The following is a 22,511-nucleotide window of genomic DNA, read 5'->3' as shown; positions in this document are numbered from 1 at the left end:
TCTCTCTGCTTAAATTCACCCCCCTCCCCCCTCTCTCCCCCTCCCCTCTCTGAAATAGATGGGCCCATGAAGCCTGTGGTTTACTTTGTTTAGCCAGTAGTACCTGTAGGCACTTGCTGTCTGTCCCTGTGCTCCAGCCATCTCATTTGTTGGCTCTGTTGCTGTCTAGCAGGAGGAGGCCCCACATCTTAGGGTAGGCTTCTGCACACAGGCCTTGTGCCCATCTGCCAGTGTTTCTTTATAATTAGTTTCGAGAAGTTGAGTTAATTATATGCTTAAACTATTAGTGGCCCTCACCAAGTGCTGGTGGCTTACACCTATGATCCTAGCTAGTCAGAAGGCTGAGATCTGATGATTGAGGTTCGAACCCAGCCAAGGCAGGAAATTCTGTGAGACTCTTATCTCCAGTAAATTACTCAGAAAAACCTGGAAGTAGCACTGAGCTCCAGTGGTAGAGTTCTAGCTTTGAGCACAAGCAGCTCAGGGACAATGCCCAGACCCTGAATTCAAGTTCCATGACTGACTGGCAAAATAAATAAATAAGTTAATGAATGAATTAATTAATGGCCCTCCCCAAAGGCTGCTCAAATGAACACTAAAGCCAACTGTGTGTGACACCAGTAAGTGAACCAGAACACACTTGCTCCAGCTTTTCCAAAGCATAGATATTTTTTGCTTACTGTTACAGTGATTGAATGTAGACCTTCAAAGCCCTTGGCCACTTGAGCCACTACACCAGTTTGTCAATGCACAGATTTTTGTTTTCTTTATTTTTCAAAAAAGTAACTTGAAGCACATGATAGATATATACTGATCAGTTTGGACTTTATCTTGGGTCAGGAGAGAGCCATGGAAGAATTTTAAGTAGGGGAGAGATATATTCAAACTTGGATTTAGAAATAAATATACTTAGCCTAAATTTTATATTTCTGGTCCATTTTTTAAAAGAATAACTTTCATTACAGAAGAGAGAGTTCACCAACTGATGCTAGTGGCTTGCACCTGTAATCCTAGCTAATTAGGAGGCTGAGATCTGAGGATCATAGTTTGAAGCCAGCCCAAGCAAGAAAGTCTGTGAGACTTTTTATCTCCAATTAACCAGCACAAAGCTAGAAGTAGAGGTGTGATTCAAGTGGTAGAGCTCTATGCAGCATCCTGAGTTCATGTATTGGCACACACAAAAAGAACATTTTATTGTTAGGGAATCAGAAAGTACAGAGAAATCAAAAAGGGTTTTTGTTTGTTTGTTTTTTAATTACCATGCACATTACATTTTGGTATACCATCTAATATTTTCATGGCACGTACATATACAGGTTTTAAAATCCAAAAGATAATGTGTCCTCAGTAGAAGAGGTTGTTCACTGTTTACTGAATAAATGCTTTAGCAATGTTGAGTATTTCTGGTTTTTTCCCTGAATATTTCCATTTTTGCTGTTACAAATTTAAAAAAAAAAGCAGTAGTGAGCATCTTTGTACCTCAGACTTTTTCTGTAGTTGGAATTATTTCCAAAAGTGCCTCTTTTTTTTTTTTTTTTGGAGGTTCTGAGGATGGAACCCATAGCCTATGTATGCTGGGCGAGTATTCTACCACTGAACTATAGTAACAGTCCATAAAGTGCTTCTTTTATGAATTCAGTTTAGTCTAAGTTACTTACAACAGTTTATACATACACAAGCTCCTTCAGTTACCCCTGAGTAATAATTTGTGACTGGGAAGAAGTTCAGAGAGGCAAACTTGGCCTGAGTCACACAGCTGGACCTCTGTGCTGAACCAGCCACTGTAGCTTCTCTCTCCTAATCCCCAATCTGTGTCTTCCCAGGTCTGGGACTCTCCTCCCGGACCCCGGCTGTGAGTACATCCGAGTCGAGCACCGGCAATGGCACAGGCACCGGCACCGGCACGGGTACCAGCACCCCGTCCACACCCACCACCACCAGCCAGAGCCGCCTCATCGCCTCATCCCCCACCCTCATCTCAGGGATCACCAGCCCCCCCCTCCTGGACTCCATCAAGACAATCCAGGGCCATGGCTTGCTTGGCCCCCCGAAGTCTGAACGCGGCCGCAAAAAGATCAAGGCGGAGAACCCGGGGGGTCCCCCTGTCCTTGTTGTCCCCTACCCCATCCTGGCCTCAGGAGAGACCGCCAAGGAGGGCAAGACATACAGGTGGGAGTCTCCTTGGGATGGGGTCTGGGCAGACTGGGGTAGAGGCTTTCCAGGGCTGGAAAGGGTGTCCGAGGCCTGAGAGTGAGGGCTATAGTCCAGAGGTGTGGGATGGAGTCCCACCCCCACTTCAGGCCATGTGGAAGAGGTGGTCAGTGGTTTAGCATCCTAGTCCATGCATTCTGAGCTAACTTGTTGGAGGTGCAGGCCCAAGGATATCAGGCATCTGTATTTGTTGAAACTGCACAGGGATTGTCATGTGCAGCCAGGTGGGGATTATTGATCATGAGAGCCTCTTCTCCTGGCACCATGGTGTGGCTGGGCACCAGCTTCCCTGGGACCTTGGAGTCTGCCTTCCTAAGATTGAGGAGCAGGGAGCTTCAGATATCTCCCCAAGCTGTCAGCGCACACGGTGCCTTGGCTGCCCCCAGAGCCACCTGGGTTCCTTTGCCAGCAAGCTCTGACCCGTGTCCAGGGTATCCCTGATACGGAAGACCTTCCCCCAAGGTATACACTAGAGGCTGGGGGTTTTCCTCTCGGGCACAACCCTGCCTCTTGTTGCACAGGTGTAAGGTGTGTCCGCTGACCTTTTTCACCAAGTCTGAGATGCAAATCCACTCCAAGTCGCACACAGAGGCCAAGCCCCACAAGTGCCCGCACTGCTCCAAGTCTTTTGCCAACGCTTCCTACCTGGCCCAGCACCTGCGCATCCACCTGGGCGTCAAACCCTACCACTGCTCCTACTGTGACAAGTCCTTCCGACAGCTCTCCCACCTCCAGCAGCACACCAGGTAGGTGCTTACCCTGGAGCCCAGCCTCTGTGGCCTGGTGCATAGAGCAAGGGGGGCAGAGACCTCTAGGTACCTGTTGCCCCACCATCAAGAATACATTTGTCTGGGGAATTTCCTCAAGGCTGTGTTTGATCCAGGCCGTGCCAAACTCATTGAGTGCAGCTCTCACCACTCCCAGCCTCCTCTGCTCCTGGCCTTTATAACTGCCGTGTCCTTCACCTGAAGCAGCCTGTTTCCCCAGCCAGCTTCTGGTCCTTGCAGCTGGGTGTGGGGCCTTGCCTCTGTGTGCCCACAGGCCCTGTGGGTCCCCATCACAGCAATGATGGGACTGTCTGTCATGTACTTCCTGTGTGTTTTCCACTTTCTCCCACGTATTGGGATCTCTTGTTGTTGACAACACTGAAGTTTAGACTCAGAACCTCCCGTTTACTAGGCATCTGATAAACCATTTTAGTCACACCCCAGCCCTTTTATTTTTTTTATTTTTTTATTTTTTGGGTCTGGTCGTGGGGCCTGAACTCTGGGCCTGGGTGCTATCCCTCAGCTCTTCAGCTCAAGGCTAGCCCTCTACCACTTGAGCCACAGCGCCACTTCCAGCTTTTTTCTTTTTTTGCTTATATGGTGCTGGGCATCGAACCCAGGGCCTCAGGCATGCAAGGCAAGCGCGCTCTACCACTGAGCCACCTTCCCAGCCCTTTTTTTTTTTGGTCCGGTTGTGGGGCCTGAACTCTGTGCCTGGGCGCTGTCCCTCAGCTCTTCAGCTTCAAGGCTAGCGCTCTACCACTGGAGCCACAGTGCCACTTCCGGCTTTTTTCATTTTGCTTATGTGGTGCTGAGGAATCGAACCCAGGGCCTCAGGCATGCAAGGCAAGCGCTCTACCACTGAGCCACCTTCCCAGCCCCCCCCCAGCCCTTTTAAAAAAATCCTAGTAGGAGTTTCTCATTTTTGCCTCACATTGCAATCTTCCTACCTATGCCTTTTCCATGGTTGGAATTACAGTTGCATTCCACCATGACTAGCTTATGTATTGAGATGGGGGTCTTGCTAGCTTTTTGCCTTGACTAGCCCCAAACTATGTTCCTCTCCATCTCTGCCTCCCACATAGTTAGGATTACATGCATGAGCCGCTGTGCTCCTACCATGTGTTGGCATTTGTTAAAAGTAGAGCTCTGTCCTGAGCAGAGGATCATCCATTTAACAAATGTTTACAGAGTCCCCACACTGTGCCAGACAATATTCTAGGCAGGAGACAACCAGGAACAAAACAGACAAAACTCCCATCCTGTGGGGCTTAGGTCTGGCTGAGTGTGTGGAAAGAAGACTCAAAGAAAGAAATACTTTATGGGAAGAAAATCTTGTGCAAGAGAGTATAGACATCAGAAGACTATACAAATGAAAATACTGTAAGTATTTATAGAAGCGAACCAAAGGTTTCTAAGATTGCACTTGCTCTGTCGGGAGGGCAGTCTGCTCTCACGGTTATCATCTCTGACAGCAGGGTCCTGTTTGCCCTTGTCTGCAGGTTTGGAGTCAAGGAGGGAAAGTGTTGCTGTGGAGTTGGGAACTTATTGACAGGACTTTTGAGGGATGGACACACTATAGAAGGACTCCATGTTGTTGTGGTTGTTAGTTTTCATTTATTCCATTGCCTTTGCAGCCTTTATCCTAGGGTGCAAATTGGCTTACCTTGCTGTTTCTCTGACTTTGGGCCTAATAATAGGTAGGTTTGGAAGAAACCCTGAACAGCAGAATGGCCACAGGGCAGGCGCTGTCCGTCTCCTTTCTTATTTCTGGCTTTCTAAGGCATGTCTTTGACCTCACAACTTTTTGTCAGCAATTTTCTGATTTCGACATTACTTGTTTATTTTTAGTTTGGTCAGTGTAATATGCATACATATATCCACAATGTTGATTGAGAATTACAGCACATGATATGACACAGAGTCTATCAGGAGACTCTTTAAAGCCTTGAAATAAAACTTTAACTCTGTGTGTGTGTGTGTGTGTGTGTGTGTGTGTGTGTTTAATTTTTTTTTTCACTTCTGCCAGGTGGTGCTTCAGTACAGGTAGGTCCCTCTTTCTGAATAATACTCTAGGGGGCTGGGAAGGTGACTCAGTGGTAAAGCGCTTGCCTTGCATGCGTGAGGCCCTGGGTTCGATTCCTCAGCACCACATAAGCAAAAAGAAAAAAAAAATCCTCTGGTTTGTCAATACTCCCAGAAAAGCAAAAATTGATTTTTTAAAAATCACCTTCAAGGCTGCAATTCCACAAGCCTGGAACAGGTCCCATTGTTGGCTGGAGGTCTGGGGGGCCTCGTTCTCACGTATGAAGTACCATCTTATCAGGCTTGTTGTGCTTAATTGAATAAAATTTGTCTTTAAATGTGTCATTTCTGGCACAGTCATGGTTGCAAATTTGATTTGCCCAATTATATCCTATTAGGAAGGGCAGATTCTTATTGAGTCTGTTTATAAAACTAATGGATATGCAAAGGGCCTCATGGAAGGTACTGTGTATGTTTTTATTTAGTAATTATTCTGTTATTTTTAGATAAGCCCATATATGTAGTTTATTTTTAAATTTCTTTAATAATTTATTAATGTATATTTGTGCTTTTTGCTCAAGGTTAGTGCTTTGCCACTTAAGCCACACCTCCACTTCAAGCTTTTTGGTGATCAGTTGGAGAAAGGAGTCTCATGTACTTTCCCATCTGGGCTGGCTTTGGACCATAATCTTTAGATCTCACCCTCTGGAGTTGGAGTATCTAGGATTATAGGCATGAGCCATCAACACCCAGCATATGTTAAATATTCATAGCTCCTTTCCCCCACCCTCCTATGAATTTTGAAGGGCTCTTTGGAATATGATGCTGTTGAGGGAATATATATTTTTTTCTTTTTGTTAACTATAACCTCCTATAAACTGAGGATTAGAGACAGACCAAATGATAAAAGGGTTTCTCAAATGCCCTTTGGAAAATGAAACAGCAGCTATAGTGAAGAAACTTTCGTCCAGTCCTGGGTGATAATTCCTGCTGCTCTGGCCCATGGAGCCAGCCTTCACTTAGTTGTCTGCTTCTGCAATCTTGCCATGGCCTCTACTGGTGTCTGGTCTAGCTGGGCTGTGATGTCAGTTTCTAAGCTTGAGCCCATTAGTCTCCTGTAGTGCCCAGCCCTCTCTGAGGCTGTCCTTGTCTTGTCCTTTCTGAAGGCTTACTGTTTTACCTCCAGATCAAAGTAAAGGCCCTAAGGCAAATGTGAGGTCCGGAGAGAGACTGGTAAATAAAGCTGAATGACTGTGGCCAATTTATTGTAATCATCAACAGCATCAGAATAGAGGGGAAAAGAGCCCACTATCCAGGTTTAGTACATGATCAATCTCTCAGGATACAGGCATATCATATTATAGGCAGCTAGGGTATTAGCTGGTCTGCAGTCCTTTAATTTATCCCATAAAACTAATAGATAATTGATCAGGGCAATTTCAATCTAGAGATACATTTTGTTGGTTTTTTTTGCATTGCTGAGGATTGAACCCAAGGCCTTGTGTAGCTGTATCTCAACTGGAGACTGTATTTATATTCTCTGTCCTGGTCCTGGTTGAATTCAGGTGCTGTCCCTGAGCTTTTGTGCTCAACCTAATACTCTACTACTTGAGCCTCAAGAACTTTCCTGGCCCTCCTAGCTTTGAAGTGCAATGCTCAGATCTTAGCCTCCTAAGTAGCTAGGATTACAGGCATGAGCCAAGGCTAGCACTCTACCACTTGAGCCACAGGACCACTTCTGGCTTTTTCTGTTTATGTGGTACTGAGGAATGGAACCCAGGGCTTCATACATGCTAGGCAAGCACTCTACTACTAAGCCACATTCCCAGCCCTGGAGACAATATTTTTAAAGAGGGTTTTCCAGATACTTATATTTTAGAGTCTGTACATTAAAATAGTATTTTTGTGTTTATCTTCAAAATGCACAAAATAGGCTTCTGTGAGATACATATATTTAAACACACACTTATATGTGTATAGAATTAATCCTTGGAGACTAAACTGTTCTTTTTTGATTTGTGCTCTGTATGTGTGTGTGTGTGTGTGCGTGTGCGTGTGCATGTGTGCATGCGCGTGCGCATGCATGTGTGCGCACTGGTCCTTGGGCTTGAGTTCAGGGCCTGGGTCTATCCCTGAGCTTCTTTTGTTCAAGGCTTGAACAGCAACTCTACTTTTGTCCTTTTAGTTTAGTAGAGATAAGAGTTTTATGACTGTTTTTGCTTTGAGGTTGGTTTTGAACCACAATCCTCAGATTTCCTGAGTAGCTAGGATTACACGTGTGAGCCACCAGAGTCTAAGCAGTTTGTCATATTTTGTGTGTGTACCAGTACTGGGGCTTGAATTCAGGACCTGGGCGCTGTCCTTTAGCTTTTTTCCTCAAGGCTGGCACTCTACCACTTGAGCCACAGCTCCACTTCTGGCCTTTTGATGGTTAATTAGAGATAAAGGTCTCGGGGATTTTTCTGCCTAGGCTAGCTCCAAACTGGTGTGATCCTCAGCTCCTAGCCTCCTGAATAGTTAAAATTACAGGTGTGAGCTACCTGGCTCAATTTGTCACCTTTTTAAAATACAAGCTTCACAGGGCAGTGGTTACTTTAACGTTGGTATAATTGAAGTTAGGGAGATAAGAAAACAGCCCAACTACCCTGAGCATCCCTCATTTTCTGAAGCAAGGGCTCCTATCTTGGGTGTGGTCCACTGAGCATCTGGGAAGTTTGTGAGCGCTTGCCTATAAAAGACACCTTGGTAATTGCCTTGTTCTATCTAGGGTTGGATTTGAGAAAGGCACTGCACACAGCTGGCAGAAAGGCAAGACAGGAGAATTAATCTGGTTGGAAATAGACACAATGCCAAGTAATCATAATGATTAAGGATTCTCTTGGTGTTTTTCAGTAGTAGACTTTAAAAATATCATTAAAAAAAATCTGTAATCTCCTGAAGGAAAGTATTCTGCCAGAATGTTCCTAGACCCAGAGATTTCTTCTCCATTCCTCAGGGCATAAGTTCATGCATGCGCTCTCTCTCTCTCTCTCTCTCTCTCTCTCTCTCTCTCTCTCCCTCCCTCCTCTCTCCTTCCCCCTTCTCCACCCCTTCTCCCCTTCTCCCCTCTCTCCTCTCTCCTCTCCCTTTCTCCCTAGGGTTCCCTCTTCTTCTCCTTCTCCCTCTCCCTTTCCCTCTCCCTCCCTTTTTCCTTCTCCCACTTTCTACTTCTCTCCCTTTCCCCCTTTCTCCCCTTCTCTCTCTTCTCCCCTTCTCTCCCTTCTCCCCTTCTCTCTCTTTCTTTCCCTCCCTCTTTCTCCTCCCTCCCCTCTTTTATGTAATGGCAGGAAGCAAAACAAACAATATAAGAGGCTTCTATCAACATCTGGAAGAGAATTTATGATTCCTGAGGCTCTGACACATATAATTAGGGCAATGTGTCCTAACTCAGTGGCAAGGACATGGGTGCCCCAAATGCCCCCTAGACCCGGAATCATTTGGACACACACACAAAGCAAACAAAAATCCAAGCCTAAGAAAGCAACACAATTCTGGGTTACTCTCCTCTGATGTTTGATAGAGACTAGTTCTGGTTTTCTGCTCCGTGGCAGAGAACCAGACAAGGGACAATTAGATTCTATAATTAATCAAATCCATCCTTCCAGTGGTACTACCATTAATGAGGGGGATGCAAAAATGGCCATGTCCAAGGCAGAAACAGTCCTGATCAAGAGCTGAAGAGAGAGTGAGCCAGGTCCACAGCTTAGAGACGGTAGCTGAGTGCCTGTGAACACTGTTGAGTGGCAAGGGGGAACGCAGTGCATCTTGGGAAAACCCAGTACATCTTGGGAGAATCTCAGTCATGAAAGGAAGCATGTGTGGAGGAAAAGTAGGGGTCTGCCAAGTCTAGAAAACACCACATGATTTAGAGAGAAAAATAAAAACATTTTCTGTTGCCGCTCATGTGGGAAAGTGGCAATTGTCTCACACAGTCAGCACATGCATACAGTGGTCCCATTTCTACAGATTCCATGATTCAGGATGCCAGGTATGAAGTTGCTTCAGGAGACAGTAAATTATAAGAAAGGACTCAGAGGTAGGTTTTTTTAAAAATCTATTTGTGGAACTGAGTGCCAGACTGGGTGATGCTACATTTGTTGGTTTGTTTATTTGGGGTGCTTTGGTTTTCTTTTGCTGGCTCTTTATGATGTGTGTGTGTGTGTGTGTGTGTGTGTGTGTGTGTGTGTGTGTCTGTGTGTGTGTGTGTGTCTGTGTGTGTGTATAATGACAACAGTAGGGAATGCTGCAGACTTCTCTTCAAGTCTGATGACAGTAATGGCGATAAAAATGATGGCAGTCAATCCTTCTTAAAAAGCTCTTCTGAGCCTGATTATCCCAAAGGTGCTTGAATGTACAGGGCATCTGTAAGCCCATACACAGCATGAGTTTGTGTTTCTTCCTAAGAAATATTGAAATTGAGAGATAACTTAGGGAAGAATCACCTCAGGAATTGTCACTAAATCTGCATTGTTTTTGTTACAGAGCACAAGGTAGCTGAGGGCATTCAGTAGTGTGTGAACACTCGAGAAATAAAAGGGTACTACTATAACAGTTATTGTCATACATGTAATAATATGAATGTAACAGTTATTGGATTTAATGAGTCCATCATTTCATTTAAACACTGAATACATCCTCTCTTTGTTAATTATGCAGAAATAATCTTATCTTAAATATAAGTTAAGATATTACAAACTAACTGGAAAATACTTTATGAATGCCCTGAGGTAAAGTCATTTAATCCTTACACTTCTTACAGGCTTGATTATTATCCCCATTTTAGAGATGAGAAAGGCAAGGTTACTTAGCCAAGGTTACCAACTAGGAGGTGACAGAATCAGGATCCAAGGACAGTACACAGGAGCTGCAGTCAGGAGGTGGGTGGGAATGTATGTGGTTGGAGAAGCTCAGTGGGGTGGAGGTGCTAGACAAGAATGTAGAGAGAGTCTTTGGGGCTCCCAGGATGGGGGCAAGCTTGGGCCATATGCAAAGAGCAGTCCAGGGACACCAGTTTCTGTTCAGCTTCCCTGTGCTGGAAGAGCACAAGGACCACCTTGGACCTGGGAGAGCTTCCTGTCACCACAGATGTGGGAGCCAGGGCTGAATGGAGTCAGGGCTGGATGGTCCTGTAGTGGGAAGCAGATTCTGGTGGGAGAACTGAAAGCACAAGTCCCATTTGAAGTTCAAAGACTAAAGAGGAGAGCAGTTGTGGCCACTGGGGACAAGCAGCCTGCCCCTTCATTCATCCAAGGACTCCTTGAAGCCCTTTCTGAGCCAGCCAAGTCCTGACCCAGAGGGATCCCACAGCGAGGGGAGGATGGAAGTGTACAGCCCATGAGTAGAGAAGGATGAAGCAGAGAGTCAGAAGGAGGAGGCACTTCTGGCAGTGGGAACAGCATGAGCAAAGGCTCAAGAGACGAGCTTGGGCCAGGACAGCAAGATGCCTGGCTGGACAAGTGCTGACCCAGGAGTAACCTTTAGAAACCAGGAGCGGAATGGAAAGGGGGTTGGGGCTCTTCTGAGTGACAGTAGTGGTTGCCTAGCAGAGGCCCACCCCTGAGCTGCTGCTGTGGCTGAAGTCAGGGGGACACTGAGTCAGAGAACCTTTAGTGGAGGCCAGGTGGATGAGAGGAGGCTGGAGGGCCAGTTCTGTAGACAAGATGGTCCCCAGGAAGGTGAGATCTTTACAGAACTGTCAGCCAAGCTGGGCACTGGTGGCTCACGCCTGTAATCCTAGCTACTCAGGAGGCTGAGATCTGAGGATCACGGTTCAAAGCCAGCCCAGGCAGGAAAGACTGTGAGACTCCTATCTCAAATAAACCACCAGAAAACCGGAAGTGGCGCTGTAGCTCAAGTGGTAGGGCGCTCACCTTGAGCTGAAGAGCTGAGGGACAGCACCCAGGCCCAGAGTTCAAGCCTTACTACCGACCAAAAAAAAACCAAAACAAAAGAACTGTTAGCCAACCACTCAGTCCACAAATGTTCATGAAATACCGTCTTAGCAACTTCTGGTTATGTAGAGCTTATTTCTGTCATCAGTGACTGGGGCAAACTCACTTTCCTTCATGTAGTCTGAAGTTATTTATGAGGCCTGACTGGGCTAAGCCTGAGCCAGGACCTGGGAAATAGTCTTGAATGAGATCAAAGGACATCTTGCTCTCATGGAGGCAGTGAAGTCAACAGTGACCAGAGACTAACAGAATAAGTACCATTAGTGAGCCTGCTGGGCACAATGCGGGAAGGGTAGAGTCTGCAGGGGTCTGACCCGGCCTGGCAGGATCAGGGAGGGCTGTCTAGGGAAGGGGATTTTGTACTGAGAATGGCTGGCTCAGCCAGGTATTCAGTGTGTCTGGTGGTGGGGCAACAGCCTAGAGAAAGGGCTAGAGGGGAGGAGGGCTCAGGATGCCAGATTTGCTGATGGGAGGCCAGGAAGGCTGGGCTCCAGGCAGAGGAAGCCTCTGGGAGGGTGTCACAGGGTTTCAGACAAAAGCATGTGTTCTGTGGACCCTCAGTCCTCCTGCTGCCTGCTTCCAACTATATGACCCCCACATTCTGGAGAGGGCAAGAATGGGCTGAAATGGAAGGGAAGCTGGCATCAGCAGGAGCTGGGTCATGGCACCTTCAGGCTCTTCATTGTAGACTTCAAGCAGGGCCCTGGGAGGATGTCCCATACACGTGAGCCCCAGATGCATGCAGGTAGATAGGGGATGTGGGGACTAGCTTGGCTTCAGGTGGAAGGCATCAGTACATTGTGGACCAGTCCTGGGGCTTGCCCCTGCCCCTGCCTTGGGTGTAGAGTCGTCTAGAAGAGAAGACTAAGAACGGTGGGCCGGATGGGCTCTGGGAGCGGCACTGTGAAGAGGGCTTGGGATGCCTTGGGGGCCTGGGGATGTGAGAGGGGCCAGTTAGCACAGAGGAAGCTCTTCAGCCCTTGATCTTTGATGACCAGGAAGGATGAGCTGGTGTCAGGCGGCAGGCAGAGGAGTAGGGTGCAGTCAAAGCAGACTGTGGGGGAGAATCCCTAGATGTGGTTGCAGACAGAAATCGCTGTCTGACAGGCCAGGTGGGGTGCTCAAGAGCAAGGAAGTGAGACCAGCACGTCTGATGAAGGCCTAGGACAACACACTGAGGAATCTGACTGTCCATGTTTATCACAGCTGGAATCCCAGGGTCCCTGTATAAAGCATTGAGCCTAGCTGAGGAGCCTTAGTTTCTTGAGTGAATTATTATTAGTTGGTGGATAGAGTAAACCTGGTCTAGGTGAGATGCTGGGTATAGGTAGAAAAGAGGACATGATTGGTCAATTCTGGATGCTCATCAGCATCCTAGGCAAATGATTCAGGCCCAGCTGGCATTTTGTTGACCACTCCATACTCCAGATTTGCCAGGACTGGTGACTCGGGACAGGTTGGGGACTAGCCCCAAAGGTCTAAGTATGCCACAGAGACTTCATCAGTCCATCCTGAGCTACTAGACAAGCACAAACTGTCATCTGCCTTTCGGTTGTTGCTACTATGTCACCTTCTCCATGAGGTCTGCCATCATACTCCTGGCACTCACGGTCTCCCTTCCCACACTTCTGCCTTCTACTTGTGGCTTCCTTTCTTACTTCATGCCGATGGTTTATTTTATCAGGCAGTAGTTTTTGTCTGTTTTGCTCACTGATGAATTCCAAGTACTTAGCACAGTGCCTAGCACAGAGGTACCTGATGGAATAAATGCTGACAGAATGAACAACACTGGTAAATGTTTATTGATGCTGATGCTGACTATGTGAACACCAGGTTTAGCCCCTTAGGTGTATTTTCCAGTGCAGTCTTCACAATTCGGGTAAGATACCCATTTTTTCAGATGAGGAAATTGAGGCTTGTTGATTTGCCCAGAGCCACTCACATATTGTGGATCCAGGATGAGAACCCAGGAGTGGGGGCACAAGGGTTGCTCCCATCAAGAACACAGAGGGGATGAGCCTGAGGAGCACACTGTCCTACCATCTCTAAGTCCCTGGGATAATCACATTCCCATCATGCACAGGGCCTGACACCGAGAGATGGGAAATAGGAGTCAGCCAGGTCAGGGGAGCCATCTCCTGTGGGAGGAGATGAGGGGCCTGCCTGGTGGGGTTTTAGAAGGGGGGACAGAGTACACTCCTGCAAGCCCTGTGGTCAGGCCTAGGCATGGGTGTTTGAGTGGGCCCTGGTGGGAGTTGGGTGCAATGGTGAGGAGAAGGAAGGCTCTGTTCAAATTGGCAGAGGAAGGCAGAGAAGGAGGGAGTGGCCTTTGAGGAGCTCTTGCTTGGAGCTCACTCTCAGCCTGCTGGGGGCTCTGGGTAGAATGGGGATGGGAAGAATTGGGGCACCAAGGGCCTGGGGCTTGGAGCACTTGGAGGGGTGTGTGTCAGGAACCTCCTCACTGGGCTGCCATTGCAGAATCCACACAGGAGACAGACCCTACAAGTGCCCACATCCTGGCTGCGAAAAGGCTTTCACTCAGCTCTCCAACCTCCAGGTGAGTACCTGCCTGCCTCCCTGCCCCCCACACCTGGGAGCACAAGAAAGGGGTGTGGCTGAGGGAGCCCCGCGCCTCACAGCCCCCCGCTGTGCCCTCCACAGTCTCACCAGCGCCAGCACAACAAGGACAAGCCCTACAAGTGTCCCAACTGCTACCGGGCCTACTCAGACTCAGCTTCCCTGCAGATCCACCTCTCAGCCCATGCCATCAAGCACGCCAAGGCCTACTGCTGCAGCATGTGTGGGCGGGCGTACACCTCGGTGAGTATGCAGCCAGATCCCCTGACTCCCTGCTTTCTAAGAGAGAAACTGAGGCCCTGAGAGGGAAATGATTCCCCTTGATCACAGGGGTGGCAGAGCCAAGGCTTCTGCTCACCGCTTCCCTGTTTGGCTGGCCCAAGCCAAGTTCCCAAACTCCTGCTCACCTTAGCCTGGACTCCTGAGGCCCTGGAGTCCTCAAAGCAGTAGGAGACTGCAAGCAACAGAGAGGAGGGTCTTCCTGCTGTAGGGAAGCTGTAGTTTCCATTGTGGCCACAAGGGGGCACCGTGACATGGCCCAGAGACACCCCCCCTCCTCTAAGGGAAGGTTGGAACTGCACCAGGGATGATAGATCATACTCCAGCCCTTGTCCCCAGGTAGGAAAAATTTCAAAATGAGGGCATTTGTGCACACAGGTGAGTTATCTGTGTGTATGCCTCTGGTTTCTTGGAATATTCTGGTTAATAGGTCCTCATATAACCAGCAGATCCTCCTGTATTTCAGTTTTCTCACGGGTCACATTGATTAATGCACATGATGGGTGGGGCAGAGGTGCTGGCTAGGCCGTGGCTGTGCAGCGACTTACTCCTTTTTGTCATAGGGTGCCATCTTGTGTTAGGATGATAAGTACCATCCACCGCCTTTAGCCACTAGGTGCCAAGCAGCATCCTTCTCCCCATCCTGTGACAACCAGAATGTCTCTAAATATTTCCAGATATCCCTGAGGCAGCAAAACTCTGAACGTCACGCTCTAATGGGGAAAAAATGTTTTTAGAAACAACAGGAAAGACAAAGTGGAATTGGGGAGCGTCTAGATAAGACCACCCAAGAAAGAGACATGTGGTAGTCAACTTTCTTTTACTATGAGAAAATACTTGGGATAATCAACTTAAAAAGAGGAAAAGGGGCTGGGATGTAGCTCAGTGGCAAAGCGCTTGCCTAGCAAGTGCAACATCCTGGGTTCGATCCCCAGTACTAAAAAAGACAGTTTTAAAAAAAAAGAGGAAAGGTTTATTTTGGCTGACCATTTTAGAAATTTTTTTTTTTCCATTGACCCTGTTGCTTTGGGACTGGTGGTGAGGAGTACATGGTAGCTGGGTACAGGAGGTAGAGCGAGCTGCTCACCTCATGGTGTCTAGAAACAAAGAAAGGAAGCAGAAGCTGGGGGTCTCAGTGTCTCCTTCAAAGGCTTATTTACCCCTTAGTGGCCCAACTTCACTCAACAGGGCCTCTGAAGGTTCCATGGCATGGCATAGAGGGGCCTAGCTTTCAGCACATGTCTCTGAAAACCGTTCTAGACTCCAACCAGAGCAGGGCAGGTTGAGGAGAAAGAGGGACAGGGATCTGTCATGCAAGAGCAGTGAATGAGGTGGAACAAACCAACACGGTATGTAGCAGGAACCGAGAGCAAATTAGATGTGTGAGCCCAGGGGCCCTGTTAGGGAGGCTGGGTGTGTTTCCAGGTGGAAAAGGAAGCCGGGGGAGGTGATGTCAGGAGAGTGTTGAAAGGTTTCTTGCTAGCAGGAGAGGAGTGTGGGTCATAGCAGGGGCACCCACCATGTTGACACACGCTAGCCAGGACTGTCATTTCTATAGTGCTAAGTGTGTCACACCCTTCCCTAGAGTTTGAGGGGCAGGAGAGACAGAAGACACACCTGCAAGGCGAGAGCCCCAAGTTGTGGGGAAAGCCCCTAAGGGGGTGGGAAATCCCTACTTGGTCCTGCCTCAGCCCTGTACGCCAGTTCACCATCAACCAGCCCTTCCTGTCTGGATGTCTATTGTTTGAAGTAAAACCCAGACTTAGCAATATTTCATTTGTAAAAACTTTGTCTTTAATGAACTCTTTGCTTTTCTTTCTTTCTTTTTTTTTTTTTGGTGGTCATGGGGCTTGGGCACTGTCCCTGTGCTCTTCTGCTCAAGGCTAGTGGTCTACCACTTTGAGCCACAGTGCTACTTACGGTTTTCTGGTGGTTAATTGGAGATCAGAGTCTCACGGACTTTCCTGCCCAGGCTGGCTTTAAACCATGATCCTCAGAACTCAGCCTCCTGAGTAGCTAGAACTACAGGCATGAGCCACAAGCCCCTGGCTCTTTGTTTTTCTTTTCTTTCTTTTTAAAAAACATATAGACAATATCTTTATAATTATTAATTATTTTAAAATAATTATTAATAATTTAATTAAAATATTTAACCAGAGTCTATTACCATCAAATGACCAATCAGCGCAGATATTGTCATTTGTCTCTTGAATGCTATATTTTGTTTTTTTTGTTTTTTTTTGGGGGGGTCCGGTCGTGGGCCTGGGCACTGTCCCTCAGCTCTTCAGCTCAAGGCTAGCACTCTACCACTTGAGCCATAGCACCATTTCCGGCTTTTTGCTTATGTGGTGCTGGAGAATCAAACCCAGGGCCTCAGGCATGCAAGGCAAGCGCTCTACCACTGAGCCACCTTCCTAGCCCCTTGTTTTTGTTTTTTGTTGGTCATGGGGCTTGAACTCTGGGCTCTTGAACTCTTGAGCTCTTCAGCTCAATGAACGTTCTACCACTTGAGCCACAGTGCTACTTCTGAATGCCATATTTTGTTACAGTATCATTTCTTTATCAAGATCTATACTTTCTTTTATGTGTGTGTGTTGGTACTGGGGCTTGAACTCCCAGGGACTGGGTGCTGTCCCTAACCTTTTTTGCTCAAGGCTGGTACTCTATTACTTGAGACACGGCTTCACTTCTAGCTTTTGTTGGTAGTTAATTGGAGATAAGAGTCTCACAGACTTTGCTGCCTGAGCTGGCTTCAAACCAAGATCCTGAGGTCTCAGCTTCCTGAACAGCTAGCATTACAGCTGTGAGCCACTGGTGCCTGGCACCATGCGTCTTTATCATATGCTGGGACACTGCTGCTAAGTACTGCTGGCATCATATATAGCACTCTGCCACATGTGAGGGCTGCCTCCGCCAACTGGGAGCATATCAAGTATGAGGCTCAGGAATGGCCTCCAGAGACCCTGAGCACCCCTTCGTTCCTGGGCAAGGCCGGTGGAGGGCAGCTTAGCAGGAGTCACCTCCTTGCCCACTAAGAGTGCTGCCTTAGGGGACTGGACCAAGGGAGGGCGGGCAAAGGCCCGAATTTCCTCCACCACCTGGGATAAAATATAGGGACTGGTGAAGGAGAGGTCTCCTCAGCCCTCACGGCATGCTCAGGGCTTTATCCACATCACCATAGCAACCCCTCCCCATCCCTAGTAACAGAAGGAAACAGGTTGAGGGAGTTGAGATGACTGAGGAAGGTCCTACTACTAAGAAGTGGCAGAACTAAATGGGCGCTGGTGGCTCACACCTGTAATCCTAGCTACTCAGGAGGCTGAGACCTGAGGATCGCGGTTCAAAGCCAGCCCAGGCAGGAAAGTCCATGAGACTCTTATCTCCAATTAACCACCAAAAAAAATGAAGTGGCGCTGTGGCTCAAGTGGTAGAGTGCCTGCCTTGAGCAGAGGTATGCAGGGACAGTGCTCAAGCCTTACCCTCACTGGGAACTTGAGCCAGGTATAGGGAGCTCTGCTCTCCCAGCAGGCAGACAAGTCAGCCAGTATACCTCAACTCCCAGAGCACTTGGCCAAAGGGCTGCCCTGCCTGCTGAGGGAAACTTGGTGCCCGTTAATTCCCCAGCCAGCACTCTGCATGCTCAGGCTTCAAGAAAGCCACCAGCACTCACCCTGGCTGGAGTGCTGGGCTTGCCACCACCAGCTGGCCTACCAGTAAAGATGCCCTCTAGGGGCCGCTCTGGGAACTGAAGTTCACAATGATGACAGGCTCTGTGTCTCACCCCCCCCCCCCCCCTCAGGAGACCTACCTGATGAAGCACATGTCCAAACACACGGTGGTGGAGCACTTGGTGAGCCATCATTCACCCCAGAGGACGGAGTCCCCCGGTATCCCGGTGCGAATCTCCCTCATCTGAGCCACTGTTGGCACCGCCCAGCCCGGCACTGCCCGGCCCACTGGCAGACACAGACCCAGGCAGCACCAGGCCCTGACTTCCACAGGGGCCCACTAGGAACTGCCCAGCTCTCTTGCGACCTTCCCAACCCGCCGAAGGCTTGGTCTGCAGAATTCCTGCGTGGTCCAGCTCCCGGGCAGCCAGGCCAACTGCAAGACTCTGGACTGTTTTGGTGGCATCCAAAGAGGATCTCAGAGCACTTTGAACCTGTCTGTTGGTTTCTTTTTGTTTCCCCACCCTTCACTTGCTTCACTGTTTTTTTTTTAAGGTTTTTTTTTTAATAACAAAAAAAAGATATTTATTGGCCAGGACGTTGGTGCTGCTAAGACCTAGAAATTAAATGAATCGGACAGACGGATGCAGAGAACCAGAGGGCAGCGTGGAACCTTCTCTGGCCATGGCCTCGGGCCTAGAGAAGAGGCTCAGGCCTGGGGTTCTGGACTTTAAAGGGGACCACCCAGGTGGGAGGGGGCAGGAGGCGGCTGGAGTGAGCCCTTCAGCCCTGGGTCCCCAGTTTGAATCTTCCGAAGCTATGCCTGGGCTTCACGGAGCAGAAGATATGGCTGCTGCCAGGGCTGCCCAGGCTGCAGGAGGTGGAGAGAGGAGAGGAGAGGGGCCAGGAGATCTGCAGGACCAAAGGGTGCAGTGATGGGCAGGTGGCGGGCCCAGGGAAATGGGGTAGTGGCCTGTAAGACCTGGCCCTCCCCTGCTGCCCTGAAGATCACCCCAGTCTACCTCGGTGCTGGCCAGGAAACCAATCGGCTACCTCTCCCGCCACCCCAGACTGTGGGCAGGGGCATGGGGAGGAACTGGAGCTTGGGACTTGACCCCCTTCCAGAATTTCCTCCAGATGGGGACAGGGCCCAGGGAAGGGGGTGTGGGAGGGGGATCCCAGCCCAGGCCCAAGCCCCTCAGCAGGGAAGGGGTCTTTGGAGAGGGTTCCAGCCCAGGAGCAGACCCTGCCCCGCACCCCCCACAGACACACCCCAATCTGAAAGCCATGCGTGTCCGTGTATATAGGAACCATGTACAGAGCCCGGAGAAGCCCCTCCATATCCCCCCGGGAAAAAAAAAAAAGAAAGCTAGACAGAAACTCATCTATATATTCTGTATCTGGAGTTCCGTTTTGAATATTAACCGTGTTATTTTTATACACTTTTTAAGCCTTAACTCGCCATTGATTCACCAGTTTAACGCTTCCTGGGGTTTCTTTTCCGAGGGGGTCTCTCCTCTGCCCCCCCACCCCTGTCCCTTTGTTTGACTTACGTCGTCTGATAGTCAGTATTGTAGCTTTTTGTCCGCATGTTACTACCCTGTAAATATGCTGTTATAATACTGTTAACACCCCTTTGCTTTTTTTCTATGGGACCTCCAGGCCACCGTATTTAGAACTAGATACCTTATTAAAAAAGAGAAAACCATTTGCTGGCTACTCGGTTTGCATCTTGGTGGCAGGGAGGCAAGGCCAGGTGCCCCTCAGACACTTCAGGAGAGATGTTTGCATTCTATTTAAAAATGGGAGTGGGGAGCCAGACAAAACTCAAATGTGGGGGAAGAAGACTAGGGGACAAGAAACAAGGATTCCAGCCCTCTGCTCTTTGTATTCTCTGTTGTGAAGAATAAACTGTACCTGCACCTGGGTGGCGGTGGTGGTGTGTGGTGTGCTGTGTGGCAAGAGTGGGGTGGGGCACCTTTCCCTTGAGAAGGAAAAAGAGATGGTGGCTTGCTGTGGGCCAAGTCCTTTGCAGAATGCCTCAAGGCCCTGTGGAAGGAGGTAGCAAGCTAAGACTGCTTGCTCAGGACCATGCACTTACCAGGTCTTCATCTCCCGAAGACTTTGCAGTTGTGCTGAGTCCACCAGTGAGTCTCACTTCCCCTTTCCTCAGGAGCACCCCATCCTCTAGGGGGCTGTTGGTAGTACTTGATTTGTGGAAGCTCTTCTAGTGTAGAAGATGGGGCTCAAGAAATTGTACTCTGTGTGTGTTGGGCGGTGTCAATGTACCAGTTGTTCAAGGAGGTAATGCAGGAGTTAGTTCTTCCTCCCTCCCCAGTTTATCCAGGGCATGGGCCTGTGTAAACACGATGTGGAGGACGGAACTAGCCCAGCCACAACTCACTGTGCAGTTTATCGCTGGGGACTTCGATCCCTCAAAGTATTTGTGTGTCAAAGCTTCCCTGAAAGTGATAGGGAAGTCTAATTTAATGAGAGTTTATTGAGTTATGCAATGGGACAGTGGTGGAGCTCCTTTTGAGAGGAGTCAAAAGCTGTGACTCTTATCTCTCCATTTGGCTCTGTTGTGAGTCAGCATTTCAGACACCTGTGGGGTTATCTCTGGCCTCAGCTCCGAGGTTTCCAGCAGCCATCTAGTCCTTCAGCAAAAGCCTCATGGGGTCTTCCTAGTTCTGCATACTAGAACAGTAGAGCAAAGCCCTCATCTGAAGCATGCCTCCCTCATGTAACCAGAGATACATGTCAGACTTTTTTGTTGTAACAATACTTGAGAGGAATTGTTTAAAAGAAACTATTTAAATCATGGTTTGGGTTCACAATTTTGGAAGGTTCAATCCATGGTCCCTTGGTCTTGTCACACCTGGGCCTGAGGTGAGCCTGGATGTCAAGGTGGTGAGTATATGGTGGAGGCTGCTTACCTCCTGACAGATAAGAAGACAGGGTATGCCCTTCAAAGGCCCACCTCCAGTGACCTACTTTGTCCAGCTAGGCTCAACATTGTTACATTTCCACCAGCTCCCAAACAACCACCAACTGGGGAACTAACCTTCAACACAAGCCAGTAGGTAACATTTCATGTTCAAACCACACTGGCCCTCATTCCACTCTGGCTCCAGTCTATCTAAAGATGGAAAATGCATTCAAATTTAGCTCTTATGAGTCCCCAAAGCCTCAGTGGTTCCAATGTTATTCAAATGTTCATGCTCAGAGTCTCAATGGGGGTGGGGGGAGGACAGGAGACTAAACAGCGAGAAAGGATCACATCAAAGCTAGACTAAACCTCAGGATGGCACACATTAAGTCCTGTACCCATAGCACCTGCTGCACGTTCTGACTCCCAGGAAGGTCTGAAGCGCTTGAGCAGCACTTCATCTGTGACCTTACCCTGCAAGCCACATGTCTTCTCTCTTGGATTGGTTTTACGCCCTACACAGCTTTCCTTGGTAGAAGTGGCATGGTTCTTGGCATCTCCTAGCTTTCTAGGGTCTCTACTACATCTTGCCTGCAGCTTCACTATCACAGCCTCTCCCAGTGCTATACCAGGGGACTGTCTCCCAGACATTGCTTTGAAATCTGGGTGGGAGCCTCCATAGTCCCATGACGCGTGTGCTCTGAATACCTTCAAAACTAGCATCATGTGGGTAATAATAAGGTCTGTCCCAGCTGGAGCAGTTGCCAAGCCTCCTTGAACAGGGCTACAGTGGCCTCTGAGTGAGTGGATGGCTGAACTTTCCTAGATCTCTGTGAGCAGAGTACCCTGTAGTTCTCTCCGCCCTCTCCCTTTCTCCCTCCCCTTCCCCTCACCCCTCCTTCTCCTGGGACTTGTTCTCAGGGCTTGGGCTCTGTCCCTGAGTCTCTCTGTGCTCAAGGCTAGCACTCTACCACTTGAGCCATGGGGCACTTTAAGCTTTTTCTGAGTGGTTTACTGGAGATAAGTCACACCGATTTTATTGCCCAGGCCAGCTTTGAATCTCGATCCTCAGATCTCAGTCTCCTAAGTAGCTAGGATTATAGGCGTGAGCCACCAGTGTCCAGCTTGTAGCTTTCTTCTTAAAGCAATCTTTTAAGGAAATATGTACCTTCACACCTTTAAGCCTGTAATGCTGATTCTTCAGATGCTCTCAGGGCACATTTCCTAATCAGAGTGTGAAACATTTGGTTTATTATTTTTCCTCATTTTTGTTAGCATATATTAGTAGTAAAAAGGAAGTTTTCACTGTCTTTATTTCCATATATACATAGATGTACCCAATCAAAGTCCTCCATACCTTTCCCAAATTCCAGCCACAAACTTAATTCCAAAGGTTTTGGAACTACATGATCAGTGGTCACAGTCACAACCTTACTTCTGGTACCAATTTTCTGTGCTAGACTTTCACCTCTATGACAAATACCAAAAAGAGACAGCTTAAAGAAGAAAAGATTCATTTGGGGCTCACACTTTTAGAGGTTATGGTCCAATGGTTGGTTGGCTCCATTGCTTCTAGCCCTGTGGTGAGGCAGAACATAGAGGGAAGGTTATAGAGGAACAAAGTTGCTCAACTCACCACATTTGGGCAACAAAGAGCGGGAAGAGCTGAGGTCAAGTTGCCCCTTCAAACAGCACATCCCCCATGACCTACTTCTTCCACTAGGCCCCACTTCACCCTAACTCCCAATAATGCCACCAAAGTATGAACCCATCAGGGGGTTAACTTATGGATGGAATCAGTTTTCATGGTCTGGTCTCCTCTCAATGATTGGACCCACCAGCTAGAGGCCACTTTCTATTCAAACCATCACAGTGTGTTACCATTACAGTGGGGGAATGGAAGTGACTATAGTACCCTGATTTCCTCAACACCCCAACACTCAGTCGATTGCCACAGCGGCTGCCCTTCACTATACCAAGACAGTGAAGAACAGCAATAAAGTCAAATAGCTCAGGGTATTTGAAGGCAAGCTCCATGGGGGAGGGGTGCCACTTGCAGGTGGCC

The 22,511-nt window shown here is 48.4% G+C and overlaps 1 protein-coding gene across 2 annotated transcripts in view; it reads left to right on the top strand.

Annotated features, from left to right (window-relative positions):
* The window catches only part of Znf362 (zinc finger protein 362), a 40,509-nt gene extending 21,065 nt beyond the window's left edge, over nucleotides 1–19,444 (top strand). For both annotated transcript variants that reach the window (XM_013020526.1, XM_013020525.1), the window contains 5 exons: nucleotides 1,824–2,169; nucleotides 2,733–2,957; nucleotides 13,472–13,550; nucleotides 13,655–13,813; nucleotides 17,649–19,444. In XM_013020526.1, the coding sequence (XP_012875980.1) occupies nucleotides 1,824–2,169; nucleotides 2,733–2,957; nucleotides 13,472–13,550; nucleotides 13,655–13,813; nucleotides 17,649–17,765 (926 nt within the window). In that variant the 3' untranslated portion in view covers nucleotides 17,766–19,444. The remainder of the gene's footprint in view (nucleotides 1–1,823; nucleotides 2,170–2,732; nucleotides 2,958–13,471; nucleotides 13,551–13,654; nucleotides 13,814–17,648) is intronic.
* Nucleotides 19,445–22,511: the final 3,067 nt, after the last annotated feature.

Source organism: Dipodomys ordii, unplaced genomic scaffold (genome assembly GCF_000151885.1).
Source record: "Dipodomys ordii isolate 6190 unplaced genomic scaffold, Dord_2.0 Scaffold51, whole genome shotgun sequence".
Lineage (NCBI taxonomy): Eukaryota > Metazoa > Chordata > Mammalia > Rodentia > Heteromyidae > Dipodomys > Dipodomys ordii.
This window is presented reverse-complemented; position numbering and strand designations above follow the sequence as displayed.